Genomic DNA, 24,987 nt, shown 5'->3' with positions numbered 1-24,987 from the left:
AGTGGTTTCATTTGTTTTGGGGGTTTAGAGGCTGCCAACTAGATTCTATTGTTTTACAGAATATTGTTTTGATTTTTCCTATGGAAATGAAAAAAAAAAATAATTCAAATGATGGAATGTTGGAATGATGATGTCACAGCAATGGTGATGTCATATCTGATAGATCAGAGCCGTGTTCTGTTCCATCAGTGATGGAACAAAGGATCAGAAAGTTACTGGTTTATAAAAGGTTTTACTGGATTGTAAGCAGTGTTGGGAATAACGAGTTACTGTAACTCCACTAATTTTTGGGCTTGTTACCCTTTGCTTTATGGGAATAAGCTGACAGCTTCAGAGGATTAAGGTTTATTATTGAACCTTTGTTATCATGCGTAACTGTACGGACCTGGTGCGCGTGGCCACAGATGACTGCTGCAGCAACACTGTCACAAGGTCATCTGCGGCATCTATAACAACCTTTGGCTGTAATAACGGACTTCATCAAACATTGTTAGACACCTGACAACACACCTGGATGGTGAGTCACTTTGTAAATTAATGTGAAGATTCATGTTAGTGCCTGTGGATGGTTATCAAACATGTATGATCAGCCGTATGACATTAGCTTGCTATTTTGTAAAGAGTGTTCGTTTCTTTGTCATGCCTGTGTGCAGAAAGTTCCACTTTGCCATGACTGTGAAGTAATTTAATCCTCTCTGTGGGATGTCTGTTTTTCTGTGACTGAGTCTGTATCGAGTGTTCTGTGATTGATATTAGGTCATTTGGTTGTGCGCTCTGCTCTCCTTCCTTCGTGTCGGCACATGGAGAGCTGTGTTTTTCCTACTTTGCTCTTCGCTGGCCTGTCACAGTGTGTAACCCTGCACTTTTTCAGTACAATGTATCAAAAATATCAAAAGTTTTAAAACATAGCTATTGTGTTTTATTGGTCCACGACTTACTTTTCATCATAGTAATAATTGCTACAATGATAAGAGGAAGTGTGAGTTGTTATCTCTCACACTGTGCCACAGCAACATTAAAATGTGTGCATTAATAAGAGTATTGAAACAAAAAAGTAACGCAGAAGTCACTTTTCCTAGTAAATAGTAATAACAATAATAATAGCAATAACTCACTGTACTTTTTGAGAGCAGTAGCTATAATTAGCCACTAATTTTCAGTAACTTGCCCAACATTGACACTGAGAATATCCTTAGTTAACTGATGTATTTCCGGCCAATAATATCTTAAATTTTTATGAAACTGGCATGGCAGCTGCTGAGACACATTGTCCACAGATATCTGCACTGTGAGTTGTGCCTCACTCAATTTTGTTCATGTTTTCATTCATGTATATTCTGTGAAGGAGGCAAGGTAAGGAAGTATTGTGCCACTGCAGGGAATCATGAGGTTAAATTCAATTTCCTAAAGTTTCTGCTCTGATTTTATTGTGTTTATTACATATTAAGAGGATGTTTATCTCTGTCACTAATTCATCTATCATTCAATGACCACAGACTCTTTCCTTTCCTGGCAGTCAGGACTTCTTCTATCGTCCTCCCTCTCTATGGCCAAACTGTAGTCTCTGAATCTGTATTTGTTCAAGGTCCATCTCTGCTTTGTATCTCTGACAGCAAAGAGATAATTTGCCAGTTTATATCCATGGTTTAGGGCCACATAGCAGTTGAGTTTGTTTTTAGATTTTGTTTTGATTTGTCCAATTTTCCAGATAGACATCTACTGTTAATTCGGTAATTTGGTTTACTCTGATTGGTGGTTGGAGGGCAGTGCTGGTCTGAGGTTAAATTGTATTGGGTGTGGTTTGATCAGTGAGTCTCAGGACCAGCTGACAGAAGGGACTCTTTTGGATGTTCAGCTCTTGGGTTTGTAGTGCCTGAAATCTTAGCATGTCTTGAGGGCTCGATTTAAGATGTAACCAAAATGTAAGTGTCCTTTTTTTTAATGTTTGTAATCAATGGGTAACAGCCTAATTCCACCCTGCATTCTTAGGTTGGTGTTTTTCTTTGGATGTTTAACATGGACCTACAGAATTCTGCATGTGGGGCCTCTATGGGATTTATGTCCCACCAATACTAGTCCTGATGAGTAAGTGGACCCCACACTTCACTGCCATAAAGGGCAATAGCTTTGATTATACTGTACATGCTTTCTGTTTCAGTGCAGTCACTGCAAGACCAAATCTACCTGAGGCACTGATTCTGACTGTGGTCTAGATGCTCGCTTGCCTTGGCCCCACTCCAGAGTAGGTCCATCTCAGTCACGGCTCAGTGCAGCTCGGCATGCTGAAAGTGATAATGAAAATGCGATTTGGTGTGGTTGGTTTGGCTCGGCGCAGCCAAAAGCGCTGGTGGCAAAGGGTGCCTGAGCATCTGGTCATTCTCCTCTGTCTGGGTTACTTGTTTTGTTTGGTCTTTGGTTGTTTTATTTTCATTCCCCAATACCTGAACACACCCATACATTACTAACATTACTGATGAACTGACCTACATACATACTCAATTTAGTCTTCTTTATTTTACTTTAAAGACTCATGTGTTGTCTCTTGATTTTTACCTTCCTTTGAGCCAGGTCATGACAAAGTGGGAGCTTGTCCAGGGGTAGTATTGAAACTCCATCAACATCCAGTCAAATGATACCTGCATGTGTTTCTTTTTATAGCCAGATCTAGAAAAAATGTCTATTTGTGTGGTTTTGCTTGCAGTGAGGCACCACAAGTGTTCTTTGATTTAATGAAACGTATGATTGGCCCACTACTGCAGCAGCTACGACCCATACAGTCTGCAGTGTGGTGAAGTCAAGCTTGGAGTATTTGACAGAATAGACACTGCTGAAATGCCATCACAGTGTTCAAAAGTGTTGCTACATGCTTGTGGCATCTGATAAAAATAAATTCATAAGATGCTGAAGGATTATTTCAGGAATGCTTCCATTCACAGGATTGATATCAAATGAATTAGATTGTTGATTGACTCCCATTCCCAGGTCATCTAATACAGATGCTTTGGTTTAGTGGCTTGGACCGACCAGGGAATGATGCTGTGTCTCAAGTTGCATACTTCTGTACTTACACTTCCTGTTTTGAGTACATTCATATTTACATTTACAAGTACACTGTGAGTACCTGCGTGTTTAATTCAAAAGGAACAGAAAGTTGAGTGTGGAACGTTGGACATTTCTTGCCGTCAACAGTCACCATCTTATCTACATAGTGGAAGAGGCAGGGTTATCAAACTTGTGAACATGGTGGCCCAGGAGGCTGAGGAAGCAGCCACTGAAGACAAAATTATACACACATAAGTTATGCATGTTTTTTTTAATCAATAAGCACCACAAGCACAGCCATCAATATGTTTATTTGGTTTGCAAAGTTTTGGTACTGCAAATCAAATATGGACCAACATATTGGTGCATTTTCAGCTGGTAGGAGGAGGGAGGGCTGGCAGAGATTATTGCGTATTTGAGAAATTGAAGGCAAACAAAACTGAACAAGATTAAAAAGATGTTCATGTTTAACAAAGTGAAATTGAACCCACATGATCAGACAAGCCAGTAGATGATTTAGTGGATGGCTGTGAAGCTCCACCTGGTTTCAGTTTATTCACCAAGTAGAAGCTGTGAACAGCATTTCCGATAAGGGCACTACGGCCATCCTCAATTTGAGAGAGCTCTACCCTGTCTACCCATGTACTGAGGACATGACAGTGTACTAACAGAAGTACCCAATTGAGACACAGCAAGTGACTTAACAGTCTTTCTCCAGAATCACTGACTCCCCCTTTAAAGATACTGGTATTGGTCTTACTGTAGCTGGAGTTGCCTATGCACAGAGATACTTTTACTTTATGGAGGCTCCACTTTAAAGCAACCCAGTGGACTTGACACCTATGCAATTAATGTCACACCCATATGAATATGTGGTGAATCTGCTGCTTAGCTTAGCTTTACTGGCTCCCCTTGGGGAATATTTACTGAAGATTTGCAGCCCTTTTTAGGAGAGAAAAAGTCAAGTTGTGCTTGTTCTTATTTACAAAAGGACCGCTCCAGGGTTTTACACAGGTAAAATGAAAGAAAAGCAACTTCACTGAAAATTGCATGTTTGGTCTCATGCAGTATTGCCTGTTCAGAAGTGTAAAATATGAGGAGAGGGAATGGAAATTTGCATGAATAGCTGCTGCACCTGATTTATCACTGCAGACACACAGCAGAGGAAACTGTCTGAAATTTAACATCTGGGAAAAGCAGGTGTAAAATCTGTGTTAAAGTTTGAACAGACACACAGAGGGAGAGAGACTCTGCAGAAAGAGACGGAGAGAATGAGAGACAGAGACAAGAGAGAGAATTAGAAACACAAAATAAAATAATGCATAAAGTTACTTTTGCAGAGTTTTCAGTTCAGCGTCACAACACAAGACAGATGTTACTTCTCACCTTACTTTGGCTGAAGAGAAAACACAACTAAAAGTTTAGCTTCTGAAAGTTCTTCTCAGACCTGCACGACACGTCAGAACAGCTCAGCATCAGCTCTCGTTAAGTTGCGCTCATTTCCATGTGTAGTAAATTTTCTACATTTACAAACTGCTGTGATGTGAAATTTGTTACAGGCTTAGGGCATATCCCCTTGAGTTAGGATGCAATACTGGTTGATTCCACCAGGTACGGCATATCTGCACCACGGTTTTAATCCATCCTCCGCATGCCTGCGTCTCCCGACAGCAGTGTCTCAGAAGCGTTTATGTCTACTTGTTTGATTTTGCTTTCCTTGCTCTTAGTGCTTCTACCATGGATGCTATCCAGTTTGAAGTCTCTTCCTGCCCGATTGATCTGCTCTGTGCTGATTGACGTCGTCAAAAATAGACTCAGCGCGTATTTGAAGAAGAGCGGAGTGGAGAGCCGCTTCTGGGACACTCCGAGGCGCTTCTGGTGGAATCACAAGCATTGTAGAATGGCTGCAGTCAGCTCCAGCTGCTGCAGTGCTGCCATGACGCGATGCAGCCATGTCTGGTGGAATTTAGTTGAAACTCAACTGTCACCCTCTGGCTGCTGTAACTTACATAATGAGCAGACGTGTGCAATCTGCCAGGCTGTAGGATGGTAACTCCATTGTGTTGAATTGATCAGTGTGGTCAGCCTCTGTTTTTCAAATAGCCAGGGACGAGTGGGAGCAGCGGTGGTACAGTGGACCTTAAAAAGTCTATCAGCTCCTTCTACACCAGTTTGGCACTGGTAGGGAGGTGATGGCAGCACAGGTTAAGTGTAAACCATTTGACAAGTATGACACAAGTCCATGAGGAGGACAGTGCTACACTGTTCAACAAGGCGACTCCTACACAGCACAACCCACTCAGTGACAGTTGACTAGATAGCCCTTATTTCTCATCCTAAAAGCAGAGGATTCATGTTATCTGTCCACAAATATTGGCAGGTCTTCATTTTATGTGCAGAGAGTGTGGCATACGCCACTCAGATGATACTCCACCTGTGGAACGGAGGCTTGGCATCATGTCAGTTTCCATCAAACATGATTAACATCCTAGACTTTCTTTTCCTTTTTGTTTCTGTTTGTTTAAACACACCATTAAACTAGACCATTAGATTAAAGTGTTTGGCAGAAGTTGTCATTATACTTTGTGGAGGATGAAAAAGTTGCCAAACGTATCCATTGGTGGGCATTACCATCCTAAAGTGTGTCATAAGCAGAGAAAATATAATTTTTTGTTCAGTGGGAACTTTAGTGGTATTTATCAAGACAAGCTGATCAATCTTAAGGTTAATCAGGCGATTATTGAATAAAAATATAATGATAAAGGTGGTCTGTACACTCCAGCAACCCCCCGTGCATGTTCTGCCTGACCTCCTGGTGACCCACAACCACTGACACTCACAGTTCTGTTGTTCCTCCGATGTTCGTCTATCTCTCACCATGTCTAAATGTTTTTTAGACATTCTAATGTCTAGATATGACATCTGATGGTTACCCAGAATTTATAGAACCAAGGGTGCATAATGTAACACTCATTTTAACTTTAGCAGTAACAGACTTTAGTCCCCTTCACCACCCTTTAAAAAGTAATAATTTAATTTGGTATATTGCATTTAAAATCTCAGTAAATCTGTCCATTCACCAGTCCAAACATCACTCCAACAATCTATGTCTAAAATGCTTTTTAAATGTCTACCGATTTTTCACCTGTCATTGTACAGTCCTATAATTCTTATTGATGAGATACATTTTTCTTTCACTTTTAATGCACACAGCATGTTATCAGCAAGCATGATGGCCTTTCATGGAATTTCTGAGGCAAAATTGCTTCCAGGGTGTCACCCGGTATGACCAACCAGTAATTTACCAAAATGGATGGAGTCTTTGTCTTTCCATTTGTCTGTATGTATGAATGTATGCCTGTATATTTTTCTTCTACAACCATTAATCCAGTCCACTTCACACTGGGCGGGTGTTCTGCTGAGAACCAAAGGAGGTGCAGTGTCAATTGTGAGCTCTTGAGATCTACAAGACACATCTACTAGTATAGGGTTACTACCAGCGAAAGTACACATTGTGCAGCCATTCCCAGTTTAAAATCTGAAAATGTTCCATGGCCCATCCAAACCTATAATCACAACTTTCATTAGTGCACAAGACTAACTGTACCAGTGATGAGATATAAAATACCTTCTGGTGTTAATGTGACAGGTCACCAAACATGGTGTAACACCTGTTAAACTACAACACTGTGCAAAAGTTTTAGGCAGGTGTGACCACCCCTTGCCTTCAAAACAGAATCAATTCTTTTAGGTATGCTTGCACACAGTTTTTGAAGGAACTCGGCAGGAAAGAAACAAGGTCCTGCATGACAAACTCAAATCAAATACTGAGGTCTCAGACCTGCTTACTAGAATTATATCACAAACCTTGAGCATATCTAAGACACATCACTATCTGTTGTTATGTTCATTTTGCACATATTATTTAGCTGTAACACCAGCTAAATTACTATCTGTCTGTTTGCGGTTAGCGATGCAGCTAGATATAAACATGTTGTAAACTGGTTTAGTAATAACAGTTGTACTGGCATGTGCATGTCCAGTGCAGGTGAATTTTTATGTCGTGTGTTAATATGGACAGAGATTTTTTTCAGAGATGGTGCCAAGAGGCTCGTCCAGACTGAGATTGTTTTGGTGTTAAAACATAATTTTTAAAGATACCTGTGAAGGTGTGGACCAGGCCAAAGACATGGTAGACAAATAATAGGACCATAGACAGTTACTTCAGGGTGAAGGTAGACATAGTGTTGTGATGTGTTCAACATATACACTGCCTGGCCAACCTTGATTAGGGCACACATTCACCATGGCATCCTTTTGTTAAGCTTATGCAATGTCTCAACATTTATTTCTGTCCAGAGTTGCATTCATTTTTCACCAAGATCTTGTGTTGATGATGGGAGAGTCAGACCACTGTGTAAAGTCTTCTCCAGCACATCCCAGAGACTCTGCAGTGGACAATCCATGTGTGAAAATTATGTCTCATGCTCCTTGAACCACTCTTTTCACAGTTTGAGCCCAATGAATCCTGGTATTGTCATCTTGGAATATGTTCGTGTCATCAGGGAGGAAAAAATCCACTGATGTAAAACCCTGATCATTCAGTATATTCAGGTAGTGAGCTGACCTCATTGTTTGCGTTCATAACGTTGCTGAACCTCGACCTGAGCAACTGAAGGAACCAGATCATAACACTGCCCCCACAGGCTTGTACAGTAGGCACTAGGCATGATGGGAGCATCACTTCATCCACCTCTCTTCTTACCCTGATGCCCCCATCACTCTTGAACAGAGTAAATCTGGACTCATCAGTCTGTTCCATCACTCCACAGTCCAATCTTTATGCTCCCTGGCAAACTGAAGCCTTTTTTCTGATTATCCTCACTGATAAGTGGTTTTCTTAAGGCTCCACAGCTGTTTAGTCCCAATCCCTTGAGTTCTCTTCACACAGTGTGTGGAAACACTCTTACTTTCACTACTGAACACAGCCATGAGTTCTACTGTTGACTTTTTTCTGATCATGATCATTCAAGATTTTTTTCTGACCACATTTCTTCCTTGAAGATGAAGGTTCACCACTATCCTTCCAGGTTTTAATAATGTGTTTGACAGTTCTTAACCCAGTTTTATTAGTTCATCAGTCTCCTTAGTTGTTTTCTTCACTTGATGAAGGTCAATAATTCTGACCCTCACTGCATCAGTTAGGGGTAAATAACTTGGTGGTGACTTTTTTGGCCAGGCAGGGTATTTATCCCCACCAGTCTGTGCTGAGTGGGAATATGGGATTCTTGTACTGAACACATACGCAGGTCATACATCCATCCTGGAAGCCCATCCTCTGATCAGCCAGGCTACCTTCACTGTAACATGCACACATGATATCCATCAATCATAGTAAATGAGAGGTGGACAAAGCGTGTGTTAAAGATATGTGTGTGCGCTGAGGTAACATTAAAAATTCACTAAAGGTCTCTCAGTTGAGAAATTACTCATTTCCAAATGTATCAGAATCTTGTAATGCAGCTCGAGTGACTGCATGCAATCATGTAATTACCTGGACCATTTGTCACTATAGCTCAGTGAGTGGAGTTAATGACTTGTGATGTACAGTCGAGGTCTCGCAATTCCTCCTCCAGCCCCACGCCATGAATATCTGTGTCATTGTCCATTGTCTCTCTTTATCTCAGGCCGCTGTGTGACACCCCTCCACCCCCCCACCCCCACCCCAAACACAGCAGCTTTTAAACATTTTCACCTGCAATTTTGACCATGTCAGGAAAAAAATACCAACTGCACTCATCTTCTGGGTGTGGTATTTGACAAAAGGGTGGCTGAGATGGCTCGCGCGTGCAGCTTATACAGGTCGTGATGTTGATCTCAGCCCGCTGTAATGGCTCCGGGCCATTAACCCTCCCTGTCATTTGCAATGACATGTGCTTTTGAAAAAGGAAAATGGCGCTGCCCACATAACTTATACGGCAGACTCACCACTCCCGCTGCCAGCCTGTGGCTTAGTGCCATTTTCCCCGTCCACTCTATCATCATCACTGCAGTTAGATTCTACATTAGAGGCTCCCGCAGCCTTTGATGTCCATTCAATTTCCACATCTATTCATTCTAATAACAATGCACAGTATTTCGATATAATTACTGTAAATGTCAATTTTCTTCCTATCTCTGCTAATTAAAGTAACTTTGATGTCTCAGTTCTTAAAAGTCAAGGCTATACATGTATTCTATAGAACTCCCTTTGTCAGCTCAGCTTGATGTGTTTAACTTTTTACAATTGTTTAAATTTACAAAAGCAGAGTTGGGAATATTGCATTGGCACATAAGGCTGCGTTAGTCACCATGCCGGGAAAGTCAGATTAAATGGTGCGAGGCATACACTGTTTGTTTCTCCTGCACAGACAGTTTAAAGGCAGCAGTGTTTGTTAAATTACATGCTACCACTATCAAAATGTAACCTGCCCAAAATTGCACAAGAAAGAAAGTATTTCAGTTGAATTTTGAATGTGAACAAAACATCAGCATGGAGAATCAATTTCTCTATCCAAATGGTGTTTTATTCTTACTTATCTATGTACAAGTCAGCTGTCTTGTATAAATAATTAGTGGTGGAACATACAGAGAACCTCCCATGGTTCAGCCCACATACGATTCACAGACTAAAATCAACCATCATGGAGTGAAACACAGTTCTGCTGCTGTGACTTTTTAAAGTTTTATTTCAATGAATCTCAGTGCAGAGTTATAATGAAAAGACAGGACGAGATGCGCTGTATTCAACGCTGCAGTACATCTCATTGTGGCAGTGGATGCTTAAAACAACAGGAAGAGCAGCTGATTTAAAAGCCGTCACATCACCTCCATTGAGTGAAATCACGGCTGCGACATTGAGCATTGTCACTGGTGTAACTGGAAGACTGGGCTGGCTCGTCTTCATAGAAATAACTCATAAGATTGTGATGTTAATTGTAACTTTGTCTTAATTTCTACACACAGCTCCTCTCAGCTCATCAGAGCAGATCTGTGTCTGCCTGTTTGTGACAGACTTAATAATAATAACAAGAACTTTATTTATATTGGAAAATTTCATTTACAAGTTTTCATGCACTTTATTGTGGACATGATATATGCAGCTGTTTTGTGATCCAGTAACATTTTGTAATCTTTTGTCTGCCAGCTACTCTCTATTGCTAAATGCATGCTTCTTCTTTTCTTTTTTCAGTGCTCTGTCTCTCAGCCTCCCTATTTTTTGTCATTTTGCTGTTTGTTGCTTTGCTTGTTTGTTTTTTTTTGCTGTTTCCTGCTTTTCTTTTTGTTTGTTGCTGTACATGATTGTTCAGCTATTGTTGCCGTCTACTGTTGCTGCTTTTATGTGATGGCCATCGTGTGTGTTGCTGTCTTGTAACTTTTACTACCCTTTCAGTTCCTACCAGCTTTCCACAAGAGGCTCTTGCCTTTTGCCAGGCAGCAGTAGTAAATAAGAATTTGTTCTAAAATGACTTGCCTGGTTAAATAAAGGTATTAAAAAAAAGAAAAATCCTGCTGAGTGGAACATTACGCCAGACAACAGAGTGTAGTAGGGAATACGTATTTTATTATAATTATTATCAGTAGTGGTAGTATTTAATTCTACATTACTATGATGATGACTACAAAGAGAGATCAAAGCCAAGTGCATTTTTAAAAAATATTTAACCTTAATTTCATCTTTTTTTTTTTCTTTTTTGCTGATCCAAAAAAAAGATCTGATCTTTGAATCCAGACTGCGATGCGATCTGAACCATCCTTGAGGTGATCCACTGCACCCCTGGAAATAATACATCCAGTCCATCCTGTGACCACAATATCAGTGCACTTGTTATAATTTTTTTCCAGCCACTGAGGATGCTTTCACACCTAACCTGTTCAGTTCAGTTCAGCTGGCCCTGTTGTGTTTGCCTGGTTAGTGTTCATGTGTGCGACAGCTGTCTGGTGTTGACCGAACAGCCAAGCAGGTTGAAAAGGAGGATTTTGATCCACTTCCAAAAGAACTCTGGTGCATTTCGTTTGTGGTGTGAAAGAAAATGGGTCAACCACAATATTTTTTTTTGATATCTGCATAATTTTACCCGATCAACTGGACAAAACTAGGTCCTATTGTTCAGATGAAGGGCTCGTTGCATGAGTGAAACAGTTCCAGCACAGAGCCACAAATGCAAGACTCTTTCAAAAACACTCCAAGGCATGCTGTAATGGTTGTATAGGATTAAAATGCCTTTATTTTACATCGCAAAAAGAGCTCAAAATGACCAATGTGTATTGACCAACACACGTCTTCATCAGGGTGAGTCGGAGCTAGAAGTCCGTCCTAAACAATGGCAGGTAGGAACTAAATAGCTCAGTGGTAAGAGGGACACAAAGAAGCAACTTAAATACTACACATGTAAACTTATGATTAAAATAATACTTGAAGTGTTGTACATACATAATTAACACATGTCCATTATAATGTTGTGGAATTATTCCTACTGAAACAAAATTCGCAGTTTAAGCAAATAACCCCAAAATGTAAAGTGTAGAGTAACCACGGTTACACTATCAGTGGCTAGGAACATCTGATGAAAATGAAACATTTTTTACATCGTCATTGTAAGAACCGTAATGACATTATTAAGTACCCAGGTACTCAGTATCGGCAAAGTATCCAAATGTAAATACTTGTACTTGTACTGAAAAGAGGTGGTACTGATGCATCCCTCGATGTCACCAGCCATGATGCCTGTCAACATCCACAAATACTCAGTAGTCATTATTGCGTGAGTACTCACCACTCTTGGGTAGGACCACACACACATCTTCAAGCTCTGCCTTCATTTGATCTCAAATACACACCTGTAAAGTCTCTCTCTCTGTCTTTCATGGTTGTGATGCTATCGTATTAAAAAAAAAAAACTGTCCACAGACAAATAAACACCTGCCAAAGTGTTAAAACCGCCTCTGTGGTAGCTCCTGCTCCAGTGGGTGACTCACGAGGTGGAAACAAACATCACCAGCCCCACTGTCACGGCTGGTAGACAGTTCAAACTGTGGTTTGTTGAGCTTGTATCATACTTTGTGCACTTTGTCAGTTCATTAAGTCCATTAAAAAATGTGCAACATATTGATCCCACAGTAACACGCCTACATAATAGTACTGTACAAGACACCTCTTTTTTTTCCCATCTGTCTCTGTTTTTCACTGTTCATAACGTGCGGTTGATTTATTTAGTTCTTTATAAACTCTGTGACACCAGAGAATATAAATATACTAGTTAGAAGCATTAAAGGTATATATTTTAGAAGTGTGTGGACATGAACCAGAGCATGAATGTAAAATTCATGAATTATTATTATTATTATTATTATTATTATTATTATATGTAACCTTGATCTAAGCCAAATTAACTGAACTTCAAGTCTAGAAGAGCACATCTCAATGTGATCTCATGGGATAGTGTAAAAAAAAAAAAAAACTTTTAAGGACATTTTGTGTGTCATGTCAACACATTTTAAGCTTTTTACATGTCATTTAACATCATTTAGTCCAGTGCATTTCATGTTTTGAATGTGCAGGAATGAACCTTCATCACAACAGTCATGAGAACTTCATCTTCATAGTCAGCTGACCTTCGTCGCCATGCAATAACAAACTCCCAGTTAATGTGAAACAGTCAGTTTGCTTAGATTTAGGAAAAGATCATGGTTTAGGTTAAAATAAGAATAAAATACTATAAACCAAGCAAATGACCAAAACGAACATTTTTTAAAATATGCATACGTTAGTGTGTCAATATCATTGATTCATTTCAATTTATTTAAATATTTTGACATTTGATCGAATACCTCCATGTTTTACACATGATTTAAACAATAGTTTAAAAATAAATTTACATTTTTTGTTAGTTATGTATTTTCTGTCCTGTGTTTGTTTAATCCATCTGACCCAACCTCGTCTGCTCTTTTTTTATGTCACCTGATATTTTTTCACTGTGACAGCGTAAAATGACACTTCATCTCTGCACAATGTAAGTCAGTGCAGACGAAATGACAAGCAAAAAGCAAATAAGGAATTGTGATACCACACAAAACTACTGCATTAAATGATTATTTTGGTCTCTCTGGGGGAGTGCAGCATGCAGAAAACACAAATGAGATTGATGAGAGGGAGCGTTTGTGTCAGGTAAACTGGCTCAGAAACGGCACCATTGGGTGGAAATTCTCTGTAGGTTTTTCATATTACATGTGTTTATTTGAACCATTGATTAGTTCACTGATTAATGCAGCTTTAACACGTTGAAGATATGTAAATCCACTGTTTTTATACAAGAAAAGCAAAAAGGCTGGATGAAAGAACTGACTACAACAGCATGCATGTGTTTTTTGCAACTTAGCAACAGCTTCCCAAGGTAACACTAACCATCACTCAGCAGTGATGATATTCTCCTCTTGGCCAATCAGAAAATAACACTTGTAGACCTTGTTATAACCTTGTTGACTTTTGAGAATTCAAGAAAGACTTGTATGAACATGTTCTTAGCTGGGTATTTATGTTGTGTCTGTTTGATGGCAGCAGTCCTACACTGTGTGGTCAGCTCTTGCAGCGTCCTGCTCTGCTGGGCCGACAAGTGTTTGCTGATATCATGTTTTTTTTTTCTTTCTCCAAAGCCACACAGGTCAGCCCCTCAGAACTGCAAGATGTGTTTCAGGAGACCTCCTCCAATATCTTCCAGATCAACGCCAATGGTAAAGAGCCCATTCATCAATACAACTGTGTGTGTGTGCATGCATTTGTCCTTGTCCACACAGTAAATACTGCAAGACCTTTGACCAAGGACATCTTGGGCAGTCTTCCTCTCTTCAGATGGGTTCTGAGATTAGGATCTGGGTTTAGGGATGAAGGTAGGTCAGGGTTAATGTAGTGTGAGGATTAAGGTGAGAAGAGAGGCAGTGTCATCCCAAGGGTGCAGCTCATGGTGCATGGGCACAGATAAAAGAAAAAAAAAATCCCCTAAATATAAAACATAGTTGTAAAAATCTTACAGAAGAAGAACAGCAACAACAACAAAAAAAAAACATTTCAAATATTCAAAACCAGTTTGTGTTTGACTAAATCATGAACTTGTTACTACTAATCCACAGACCTTGCTGTGAGTAATTTCAGAAACTATTTTCGTACCGGTAGATTCTACTGCAGAGAGAAAGTAGTCCCTACATGAGACTGCTCCCTACAAGGTCTGTGGATTATCTTGAATAACCAGGTCATGATTTTTGGAAAGAGACACTGATTTTTATTTTTACTAATGTATTTTTCTGGTACTTTGAGCACCACAAGCCAAGTTCTATTTAGTTTCATTATCCTGGAGATAAAGCAGACATCTCTATAGCCAATATGGCCAAAACTCTGACTACACCAAAACTATCTAGATGGATAAACAGCTCCACAGGGTCCCTTGTGTTGAAGTAGAATTTAAAACTATGATTTCAGTTAAATTAAGGCTTGGATTAGTTTGACAGTAAAGGCTGAATGGGTGAATGTGTTGTTACTGTATGTGTCTAGTACTTTCTTAATGTTTGTATCCTTCCACTGTGCCTCCAGTTGTCACACTAGAGAAGAATCTTCAGTCACTGGGAACATCCAGAGATACAGCAGAGCTACGACAGAGTCTGTGAGTAACACACACACACACACACACACACCAGTGGGCCATTGTAACTGAGTACATTTGCTCACTCAGTGTACTTAAGTACAATTCTAATTTATCTGCATTTTACTTGAGTACTCCCCATTTCATGACACTATACTTCTACTCCACATTTCAGAATGAAATATTGTACTTATTACTTCACTACAGATTCCTGGCAGCTAACAACAAAACAAAAACTACTCACCAGTCTACAAAATTTTGGGGAAGTTTCACTGAAAGCAATGCTCTCAGAAATGTTCTGATCACATTCACAGCTCCATGTTGCCCTTTACAACCACAGTCTGATCTGCTGACCACTGAGCAGCTCCACTGGAGATTTATCACAGGTTTAGCCCACCACTTCCCCAATCTTGATTAGTCAACTAATAAATTAGTTGATTAGTCAGTTATCAAAAATGCATCTTTCCATTAAAACTGTTTTTATAACTAATCATTAAAAGTAATTTTTTCATGTAAAAATGGCAAACATTTCATGGTTTCAGCATGTGGAATGTGACAATAGCCTGTACAGATTTTCCTTGTCTTAGATCACAGTTGAGTTGTGGACAGTTGGGTTAGGGTTAGGGTTAGGGTTAGACAAGACAAGACATTTGAAGGACTCAGTTCTTTTTTTTTTTTAACATTTTACAAAATAACAGTAGATGAATCAAGAAGGGAACCAGCAGATCAATGTAAATAATCATCAGTTGCAGTCCTCAACAGTCACACTGCCTGCCTTAACATTAATGCATGATTAATAATATATTATAAAGTATATCATTAGCAGTGTTAGGGAGTAGTGAGTTATGTATAATGGTGTTACATAATTAAATTACAAAGTAAGTATAACTATAATCCATTACAGTAACTTATACTTAAAACTTAAAAACTTAAAATTCTCTAAACACTTATAACTTATGTACTTTTCATGCCATCTTTTGTTGTATTTCAAGACATCGAGGTTCAACTAAACCATTGCAACAAATTTGAGTGCAACACCATGAAGGGTGGGACAGCTCACAAGGAGCTGCCTCAACCCCTGACTGTATAAACCGTCTCTGCTCCCAAGAGACTCAAGCCCTTTCTTAACACCAAGTACACCAAGTTTGGACTTACGGACTTGGCAGTTCGGACTTAGCAAGTTCGACTTGGGAGTACAGTCTCTCGAGGACGGGAGGACGCAGGATGGTCATTCTGCAATTGGGACAGTAGCGTGCTTGATGACGTCACCATTTCAGCTCATCTTGGGGTAACATGAATGCTAACCACCCGGTCATCTTGCTAGCTGGTGAGGTATGCTAGCCGTCCCGTTAGCAGGACGACACATCTCCGAAAACTTCGGAATTATTTTTAAACTATGCACTATTGTGATGAATCGACCACAGATTTTAAGTTTTAACATCTACATTCTCACATAAAATAATCTTAAAATTACATTCCGTGATACTAAAACAGTAGTATTTCGACACTTGTAACTTACGGATTGCTTGAGGCAATATTCAATTCAATAGTTGGCTGCAAATTAATTGCTTTCTAGCTAATAACCCTCTTGCACAACCACTGATAGAAAAATAATCAAATATAATGAGTTATATTATGTTTATGAAATAGTTAAAAGTTACATTATTACATTTTTAACAGTGTAACTAGTAATCTGTAACTATTATACTTAAAAACTAGCCTTCCCAACAATGATCATTAGATATGCTTTATAAACTCACTTTTTACTTTTGATATTTGAAGTAAATTTTCCTGAACTTCTTAGTTTTATTTTGTCTTTCAGTGGAGGATTTTTCTTTAGTATTGCAGTGTTGTATAAGAATTTTACTACTGAGAAATGGATCTTTCCTCGCTGACACCTCTCAGTAATCCCTGTGCTTTCATTGGGCATATTTGGTGGTCCGGCTCGTTTTAAGGGTTACATTTATCTCTGCTTTCCAGAAAAGTGCTTATTTTCTCTTTGTTTCATTGCCCTCTTTCATATTGATTATTCTTTTTTAGTTGAGCTGCCAGCAATTACCAGATTCAAAGCTGATGACAAAGTGGCCAATCTAAGATGATTGCATCTGTTTAAAATGCATTACATCCCACTGTGTTGGCTGGCATGTCATCAATTCTATTGAACATTTTTTATGATCGCCTTGGAAACTTACTGACAATGCTTGGCTGCTTTTATTTTTAACTGCCCATTTTCCTTCAGCAGTATTGATGCTGGATGCAAACAACACATCCAGTGCCTCCGACTGATGCAAATTACATCCAGTATGACTCTTTGTGTTATTCAGCAGCTCTCCGTGTTTTTCAAAGGCTGTTCCGGAAAACAGTCAAGAGGCTTCTCGACTCGAGAATGTAACTTGACGTGACTTTTAGAGCTCATTAACTTCAGGCTTTTGTTTTGAAGCATAGTCTTTGGGGTTTTCTCTTGTTGCCTGTGATGAACTTTAAAGTTAATTGAATTTTGTGACACAATTTGATGACATTGGGGACACGTATCCAAAAATTCCAAACTGAAGTGTGCTGATCTCAAGGCTTTTCTAACCCTAGAAAAATTCCAGGGACAAAAGCTGACTTTTAAAATGACTTTTTAACAATAAAATGAAACTCAAAAAAATAACTGTCTTTTATGTTTACAGTGTTCTGGTGACAAAAAGAAAGCAGCATGTAGATCGAAAGAACCAACCTCAAGCTTTCTTGATGAGGGACTATTGACTGAACTGTCTTTTTCTTTGTGAACGTCTATTGACTGTGCTGTTGTTTTCCTTGTGAGGGCTTATTGACTGAAATGCTGTTTGAATAAGGTGAGTACCTGTAAGGTTAGCATTGAAGTGGTCAGTCTGAAGACAAACTGACACAAAACGGCGGCTTTATCTGCAACTCCATTTACAAAATACTGAAGTAGTGGGAAAAAAAGGGAGGAGGCGTCGGTTCAAGGAGTATTTCTCCTCTCGTAATGATATCTTTAATCAAGAAAATAGTTTCTTTACAAGGTCCATTTAGTATATGCTGTGGAGCTTTCAGTCATATCACATGATCTTCATCAGCCAGTCCATAAACTACACATCCCAGAATATGATTATATGATTTCGTTGTCTGTACACTGAAGGCATCTAGCTGCTAAATGTCTGAATAAACTATACATATAGCCATTTCCAGCTGTGGCACTCTAGCCAAGTGGTTATAGCTAGTAACATTATTAGCAGACTTGCAAAACATCCAAGAAAAGAAAAGTTGACACAGAGAGAAATCAATTTAACGAGAGCTAAGAAGGCAAAAACATGTCTGTGCTTAATGGAAACAAGCTGGTATGTCTTCTTTATCTTAGAGTTCTTAATATATTGTTGTTGTTTTGTTAGATAAATTGTTTAATAGTTGTAGGCTCTACTTCAGTGTCTGCCTACCATTATTTTTCCTTGTCTTCTGCTTTAAGGTATTAGTAAAATTAATAATAATTGATTGCAGAGGCAGTTATGAAGAACAGTGTTCATTTAACTTTTTGGAGATTTGGTACCTAAACACAAATTTAGTGTAATTAGTTATTTGGAGTTAAAATTGAACACTTTGTTACATTAACCATTGTTAGCATTTCTCAACTGTTGTATGTAGGTAACTCTGTCACGTAACTAGTAACTTGTAACTATACAAGTGTTTCCCCCTATTTTAACACTGTAAGTTACTTTCAAAATAATATTGCTAAAATAAAGAAAAAATGGTTAAAACACATTTACGCACATTTGCGCCACATAAACATTTTTAAAATATGGAAAACATAAAACGTAACAATATGGAAAAATGTATGCTGCCTCGCTTGTTTAGGGTCTAAAATAAGTGAGGTGGTAAAAGCAGCACAGCGTGTTCATTATTGTGCTGTTCTATACAGCATGCAGACTGTAGCTGAAAACACTGCTAACGTTAGCATTGGCTTGCTTAACTGTCAACTCAATAGGGAAATTGTCTCTCAAACCAGACTGTATCCAGAGTATAATTAACTCTACATTTGCTCAAATTTCATTAAAACAAAAAAATGAACTCTTCTCAATTTGCTGTGTAAGTTGAGCAAAATTACTAGGACGTGTCAGCAACCCATCAAGTTTTTGTGAGTCAGCTCCTTTTTGCTAATAGGACAGTTTCATTCAGAGATCTCTTGATACTGATATTCAACTTTTGTTAGCTAACATTTTACATAATATATCAATAAGAAATGAAAGACTAAAAAACAGATCCAACTCTGAAATGGCATTTTTTGATTGAGTCAATAAAGCTTTACAAATCATGCAAAATGTATGTACAAATGTACAACTGTTGATTATAATCTTTTGACCAGCTACCAAAGCCGCTTTGCCCCTTGAATGTTCATGCACCCTGTACCGTTTGTACAAAGGAAACCTGTCTATTTGAACGTCCAGTCTGTAGTCAGTACAGATGTTGCTGTATCTATCTTAGATGCCCAAAATCTTACATTCTGCTACCAATATATGTATTTACCAATCAGGCATTACATTATGTCCACCTGCCTAATATTGTGTTGGTCCCCCTTTTGCTGCAAAAAGAGCCCTGACCCATCGAAGCACGGACTCCACTAGACCCCTGAAGGTGTGCTGTGGTATCTGGCACCAAGATGTTAGCAGCAGATCCTTTAAGTCCTGTAAGTTGTGAGGTGGTGCCTCCATGGATCGGACTTGTTTGTCCAGCACATCCCACAGATGCTCGACTGGATTGAGATCTGGGGAATTTGGAGGCCAAGTCAACATCTCAAACTTGTTGTTGTGCTCCTCAAACCATTTTTTCTTTGTGGCACAGAGCATTATCCTGCTGAAAGAGACCACAGCCATCAGGGAATACTGTTTCCATGAAAGGGTGTACATGGTCTGCAACAATGCTTAGGTAGGTGGTACATGTCAAAGTAACATCCACATGGATGGCAGGACCCAAGGTTTCCCAGCAGAACATTGTCCAAAGCATCACACTGCCTCCGCCGGCTTGCCTTCCCATGGTGCATCCTGGTGCCATGTGTTCCCCAGGTAAGGGACACACACGCACCCGACCATCCACGTGATGTAAAAGAAAACGTCATTCATCAGACCAGGCCACCTTCTTCCATTGCTCTGTGGTCCAGTTCTGATGCTCACGTGTCCATTGTTGGTGCTTTGGGTGGAGCACAGGGGTCAACATGGACACCCTGACTGGTGTGCAGCTATGCAGCCCCATACACAACAAACTGTGATGCACTGTGTATTCTGACACCTTTCTATCAGAACCAGCATTAACTTCTTCAACAATGTGAGAAACAGTGGTTCGTCTGTGAGATCAGACCACACAGGCCAGCCTTCACTCCCCACGTGCATCAATAAGCCCATGACCCTGTCGTCGGTTCACCACTGTTCCTTCCTTGGACCACTTCTGATAGATACTGACCACTGCAGACCAGGAACACTCCACAAGAGCTGCAGGTTTGGAGATGCTCTGACCCAGTTGTCTCGCCATCACAATTTGGTCCTTGTCAAACTCACTCAAATCCTTACACTTGTCCATTTTTCGTGCTTCTAACACATCAACTTTGAGGACAAAATGTTCAGGTGCCATGATGAAGAGATAATCAGTGTTATTCACTTCACCTGTCAGTGGTCATAATGTTATGCCTGATCAGTGTATATAGTATGTATTATACTTAATATTTGCATGTTAAATTTTGTATCAGAGATGGCTGGAACAGTTAGTGTCAAGTCAGCTTAATCAGTCAAATCATCAGTAAATCAATCAATCTGCATTTTATTTCCCAAGTTATTTACATCCATTTTCCTTTAATCACAGTGGTAGCCTAACATACAAAGTGCTTATTATTGGTATAATCTGATGCAGAGTAAATTACAATATAGAGGTACACTGAAAAATGTACTTTCTCATTTTTGCTTGTGAGGCCTGCGTTTAAAGCATGTCTCATTACAGATAGACTGTATGTTGCCAAGGAACCTCTTCTGAGGAATGGACCTCTTCAGTATTTGACTGCCGAGCTTCTTGTTGTGCTTTGTTCAGTCCCCAATAGACTTCACCTTTGAAATAATTTGGTTCAGGTAAGATGAGTAGAAGGGGACAAGGCCAAAACACATCAGCATTTCAAATGTTATATTTGAATATATTAAACTTGATTACTTTCATTTACTTATTAGGCTATTTCACCTAATTTTCCATGGAAGTTTGTTTCAGAAATGAAAGGGTTGCTGTCTTAAAAACAGTCAAAAAATGGAGATATCAATCAGATTTTTGTGTTGTTGTCTCTAGGCAGAGAAAGATTAGAGCTAGCTCAGTCATTGGTTTGGACTTCACCGCTAGAACAGAAGACCTCAGTCAGTATGTTTGTGCAGAAAGTGACAGGTGAATCAACCAATCAAATTTTGATTTACAGTAGGTAGTCTAGCAGACGAGGTGGCTAGCTTGATAGCACTGTCTTTTTCGAGGTGGGCTTTAGCAGTGTAGCAGAGGATCTGTAAAGGACTGTGTTATTTTGGAGACTGAAATTACTTTATTTTACTATCAAACACAAACTTCATTATAACCTATCCAAATTTATAAGAGTAAATGGCTGTTATCTGCTGTTCAGTACAAGTTTAAGTACAGAAAACTCTAGGAAGACATTACTTGTTCTGCTATATTGTGTGGCGTTTGCTGCCCTCTACTGGGTTTGACATGTGACAACTACATACTACAGACGCCTGCTATTGTCACAAGCTATCTGGCTCCCTGCCGCTTATTTTAGCTGAATCTTTTGCCCTTTTTCTGTTTTTTTTTTTTTTTGTTTGTTTTTGGTTTTTTTTTGTTAGTTTTGGTGTGCATTGTTAAGTTTTGGTCCAAACTGAAGCCCCAGATCTAATAGTCACGGTTCGCCACTTGTAGATGGTAATGGTCAGAAATTAGGGCCATGGTTAGAGTTAGAGCACGCCAATACAAAGGCAAAATCCACCCCAGAGTAGTGGATGGACCTTACATTAGTGTAAGCTAGATTTTACCCAAGACAGATCATTCTGAGATCATTAAGATGGCAGAACATTAACAGAAAACTGCAGCAATTCACCCAAACGCTCACTTTAAAGGGGAGAGTGATTCAGGTTCTAAAATGATTTTTAAAAACAGAGAATGTCTACACCCAGTGGAAATCGAACCTTTGACCCTCACCCATCCAAACACCCACTGACACCCCCTACACTCTGCGCTTCCCCTTCATGATTCACTGCAGTAGCATACGGAGGACTATCTGATCTCTATGCAGTCACGGTGAAAAAGGCCATACACATGCCTGCGCTGCATTAATCTCACACACCAACACACCGTCTCACACACACACACGTGTTCCTCTGCGAGAAGCAACACTCTTGAGTTTTTATGAAATAAAAGCAAGTCTTGTTTGTGCCCGTGGTTAGAATGGTAACCCGCCATCTGCCTGCCTGTCTTCAGGCAAAAAACTCAAATCTCACGGTTAATAGAATTTGACCCGCCCCTGTAATCGTGGAAATGCACACGGCAAAAAGTCTAAGTGGATTAATGGCCGGCACCCTCTGAGTGTCATTGTCTTTGTTAGCGCATTAGGCATTCACTGGTGCTCTGGCTGTAACACGCCAGAGGACACGGGGCTGTGTTTGGAGGAGAGCGCCCCCAACTGATTAAGAGCCTCTTTGCAGGCACAGCATGCTACAGTGCATCATAATACAGCAACAACAACAACAACAAGGAACAAGGAAACTGACTGAAAAGTAACTAAGTACCATACTTACACTATTGAGGCATGTGTACTTTGCCTGAGTATTTCCTTTTTTCTACTAGTCTCTACTTCTAATTCATTACATTTAAGAAAATATGGTACTTTTTTTTCTCATTAATGTGATTGCATCTTTATCATACAAACTATTTTTTTGTCTTAAACTCTTAATTTTTGAGTGAAAAAAAATCCTTTGCTGTAATATAATCCCAGCCTGCTTTAATATAGGCCAACTAGTCTTTCAATTGTTATAAAATAGGGTCTTGATTCAGAAGTATCAATGCATTATCCTGTCTTCTTTCAATATTTTCACACTTATTTCTACAAACTTTTTGAACATTTTGTCGTAATGTTGAGGGACAGACAAGAGAAGCTGTGTGAGTATTCAGCCTAATTTAAAGCCAGAGGTGGTAACAGAGTACAAATACTTAGTTACTGTACTTAACTAGATTTTTCAGGTACTTGAGTTTTTCGGGTTTTTCTGGACGTTTTACTTTTACTTCCTACATTTTAACACAGTTCAAAACAGGCTTGTTACTTTAGTTTTTATTCAAGATGAAAAACAATATAAAAAAGCATAAAAAGATGAAAAAGACAAAAAAATGAAAATGGCGTAACAAGAAGAAAAAGGTCACAGTGGCGTTTGACACTGAGACAGAGAAGCGGACACGTAATTTTGTATACGTCACATTTTTTTAATCATTCATATTTGGCTGGGTGGTTAATAACATGTTTATGTGGTGTTACAAACTCAGAACACACATTTATTGTTACTTTACAATATCTTTAATTTTCATAACTGGGCTTGCTATGGCCTGTTTATGACAGGTTATATTGTCTTGGCAAATGCTGTCAGAGCAAAGACATCTTAAACATTGTCAACTTTGGATTAAAAACAACACAACTGACTGAATGACTTCTTCATTGTGATGACAGGTGTCATGTCATGGTTATGATAGAGTCATGTCAGTCTTATGCACACTGCTGCAAATAAAATACTGTAATCTTGGGGGTGTGGCATAAAGTTAGACTGATTAATATGCTCAAATGTTCTAGCAGATGGACTTGTTGGTTTTTCGGTTCAAGGATTACATTCTGATAAGTTTCTACTGATCTGAAACCCTGAACAGTTTCATTATGTCTGTGATGAATTCCAGTCTAGTAGCCCATCAGCTAGTTTTTTTATTTCTCCGCGTGTTTCTTTTGTCGAGGAACAAAATGTTGTGTCATCAGACAGATGAAAGTGTCAGTAAACAAACTCAGAGTATGATTGCTTTGCCGTGTGTGCTGCCAGAAATATCAGCTAATTTCACATCCCTATTAAAAAAAAAACACACACACAAGCCTGATGAAGTGTGAAGTTTATCATTCATAAAGCCAACATGCTAAATGAGCCAGGGTTTATTTTGGAAAAAAAAAGTCAACAGAATATCTCTCTATGTTGACTTTCTTGTATTGTTGTAATTGTTCTGTCTATTTCAGTTTTCATCTTCTCTGTGGTTTTGCACTAATTAATAAAAATAGAAGAATAAAGAAAATAAAAGCATATTTTCTTGTAGCCTAATTAGACATAAATGTTATTTCCACACAATGAATTGATGGCAGTGGGTGATCCTGCAGTGTTGTGGGAAGCTGCAGCCTTGGATATACACCACTGCAGCTACATCTGATCTAATAACTGACAGATTTTCTTTTACAAAATGTGTGACGCCACTTAAGAGACATGTTCCAGTCCATATGAGTTTAGAGGTCCTGCACCTCAGTTTGTGTGCTACAGCAGTATGTGCTGAATGGGGCAAATTCCAAATTTAGCTTGGGATGACTAATATGTATCTAATGTCCATGCATTATGTTCTCATTCCCAACACGTCAGCTATGGCAGCTTGGCCCTGCTCTTCAAATGATGCTGTATTTACCCCTCTAGGGTCAGTTTTGCACATGCAGGGCTCCGCGGTCAAGTTAGCAATAATAAATATGTAACATTTGGATAGATTTTCACAAAAACTACATGGGTAGGTTGAGAAAAAATGCATCGTTTGTTGAACAAGTACATTAGTTATGTAAGTTAACACACTCAGCGTAACGTTACAAAACTTATAACATCTTGAGGTTATAAGTCTTAACATCTTATAACATTTTAAGTTCACCAAAAAAGTCAAAAGTATTTAGTTGCATTACTTGTTATATTACTATGTTACTTTTGTACCTCGCTGCGCTCCAAAGTTGAACTACTGATCCAGTGAACTGTTAACACCCAGAACACTTTTGTTGTCAGCTGTCCAGATGTTGGCTGAGATGGAAACAAAGTCGACCACTCCAAGTGTGACCTTCAGATTAGATTCCATCACCACAGTCTCTCTGGAAGAGTCAAACTCTAAGTCATGACAATACTTCCACCTGTGGAGAGTCTGACCTTCTCCCACTCTCTCGTCCTGTATTATTAGTTTAGCTTTTTGGCTAACAGCTGACGTGACCTGCCCTGACCTG

General features: G+C 39.2%; 1 protein-coding gene across 1 annotated transcript in view; it reads left to right on the top strand.

Moving 5' to 3' along the window:
• tsnare1 (T-SNARE Domain Containing 1) overlaps positions 1 to 24,987 on the top strand; it is a 222,811-nt gene that overhangs the window by 91,568 nt on the left and 106,256 nt on the right. The window contains exons 3-4 of the mRNA XM_084725823.1: positions 13,735 to 13,812; positions 14,666 to 14,735. Of these exons, the coding sequence (XP_084581949.1) occupies positions 13,735 to 13,812; positions 14,666 to 14,735 (148 nt within the window). The remainder of the gene's footprint in view (positions 1 to 13,734; positions 13,813 to 14,665; positions 14,736 to 24,987) is intronic.

This window comes from Lutjanus erythropterus, chromosome 9 (genome assembly GCF_056507025.1).
Source record: "Lutjanus erythropterus isolate fLutEry1 chromosome 9, fLutEry1.hap2, whole genome shotgun sequence".
Taxonomy (NCBI): domain Eukaryota; kingdom Metazoa; phylum Chordata; class Actinopteri; order Lutjaniformes; family Lutjanidae; genus Lutjanus; species Lutjanus erythropterus.
Note: the sequence above shows the minus strand (reverse complement) of the source record. Positions and strands in the feature narration are given on the sequence as shown.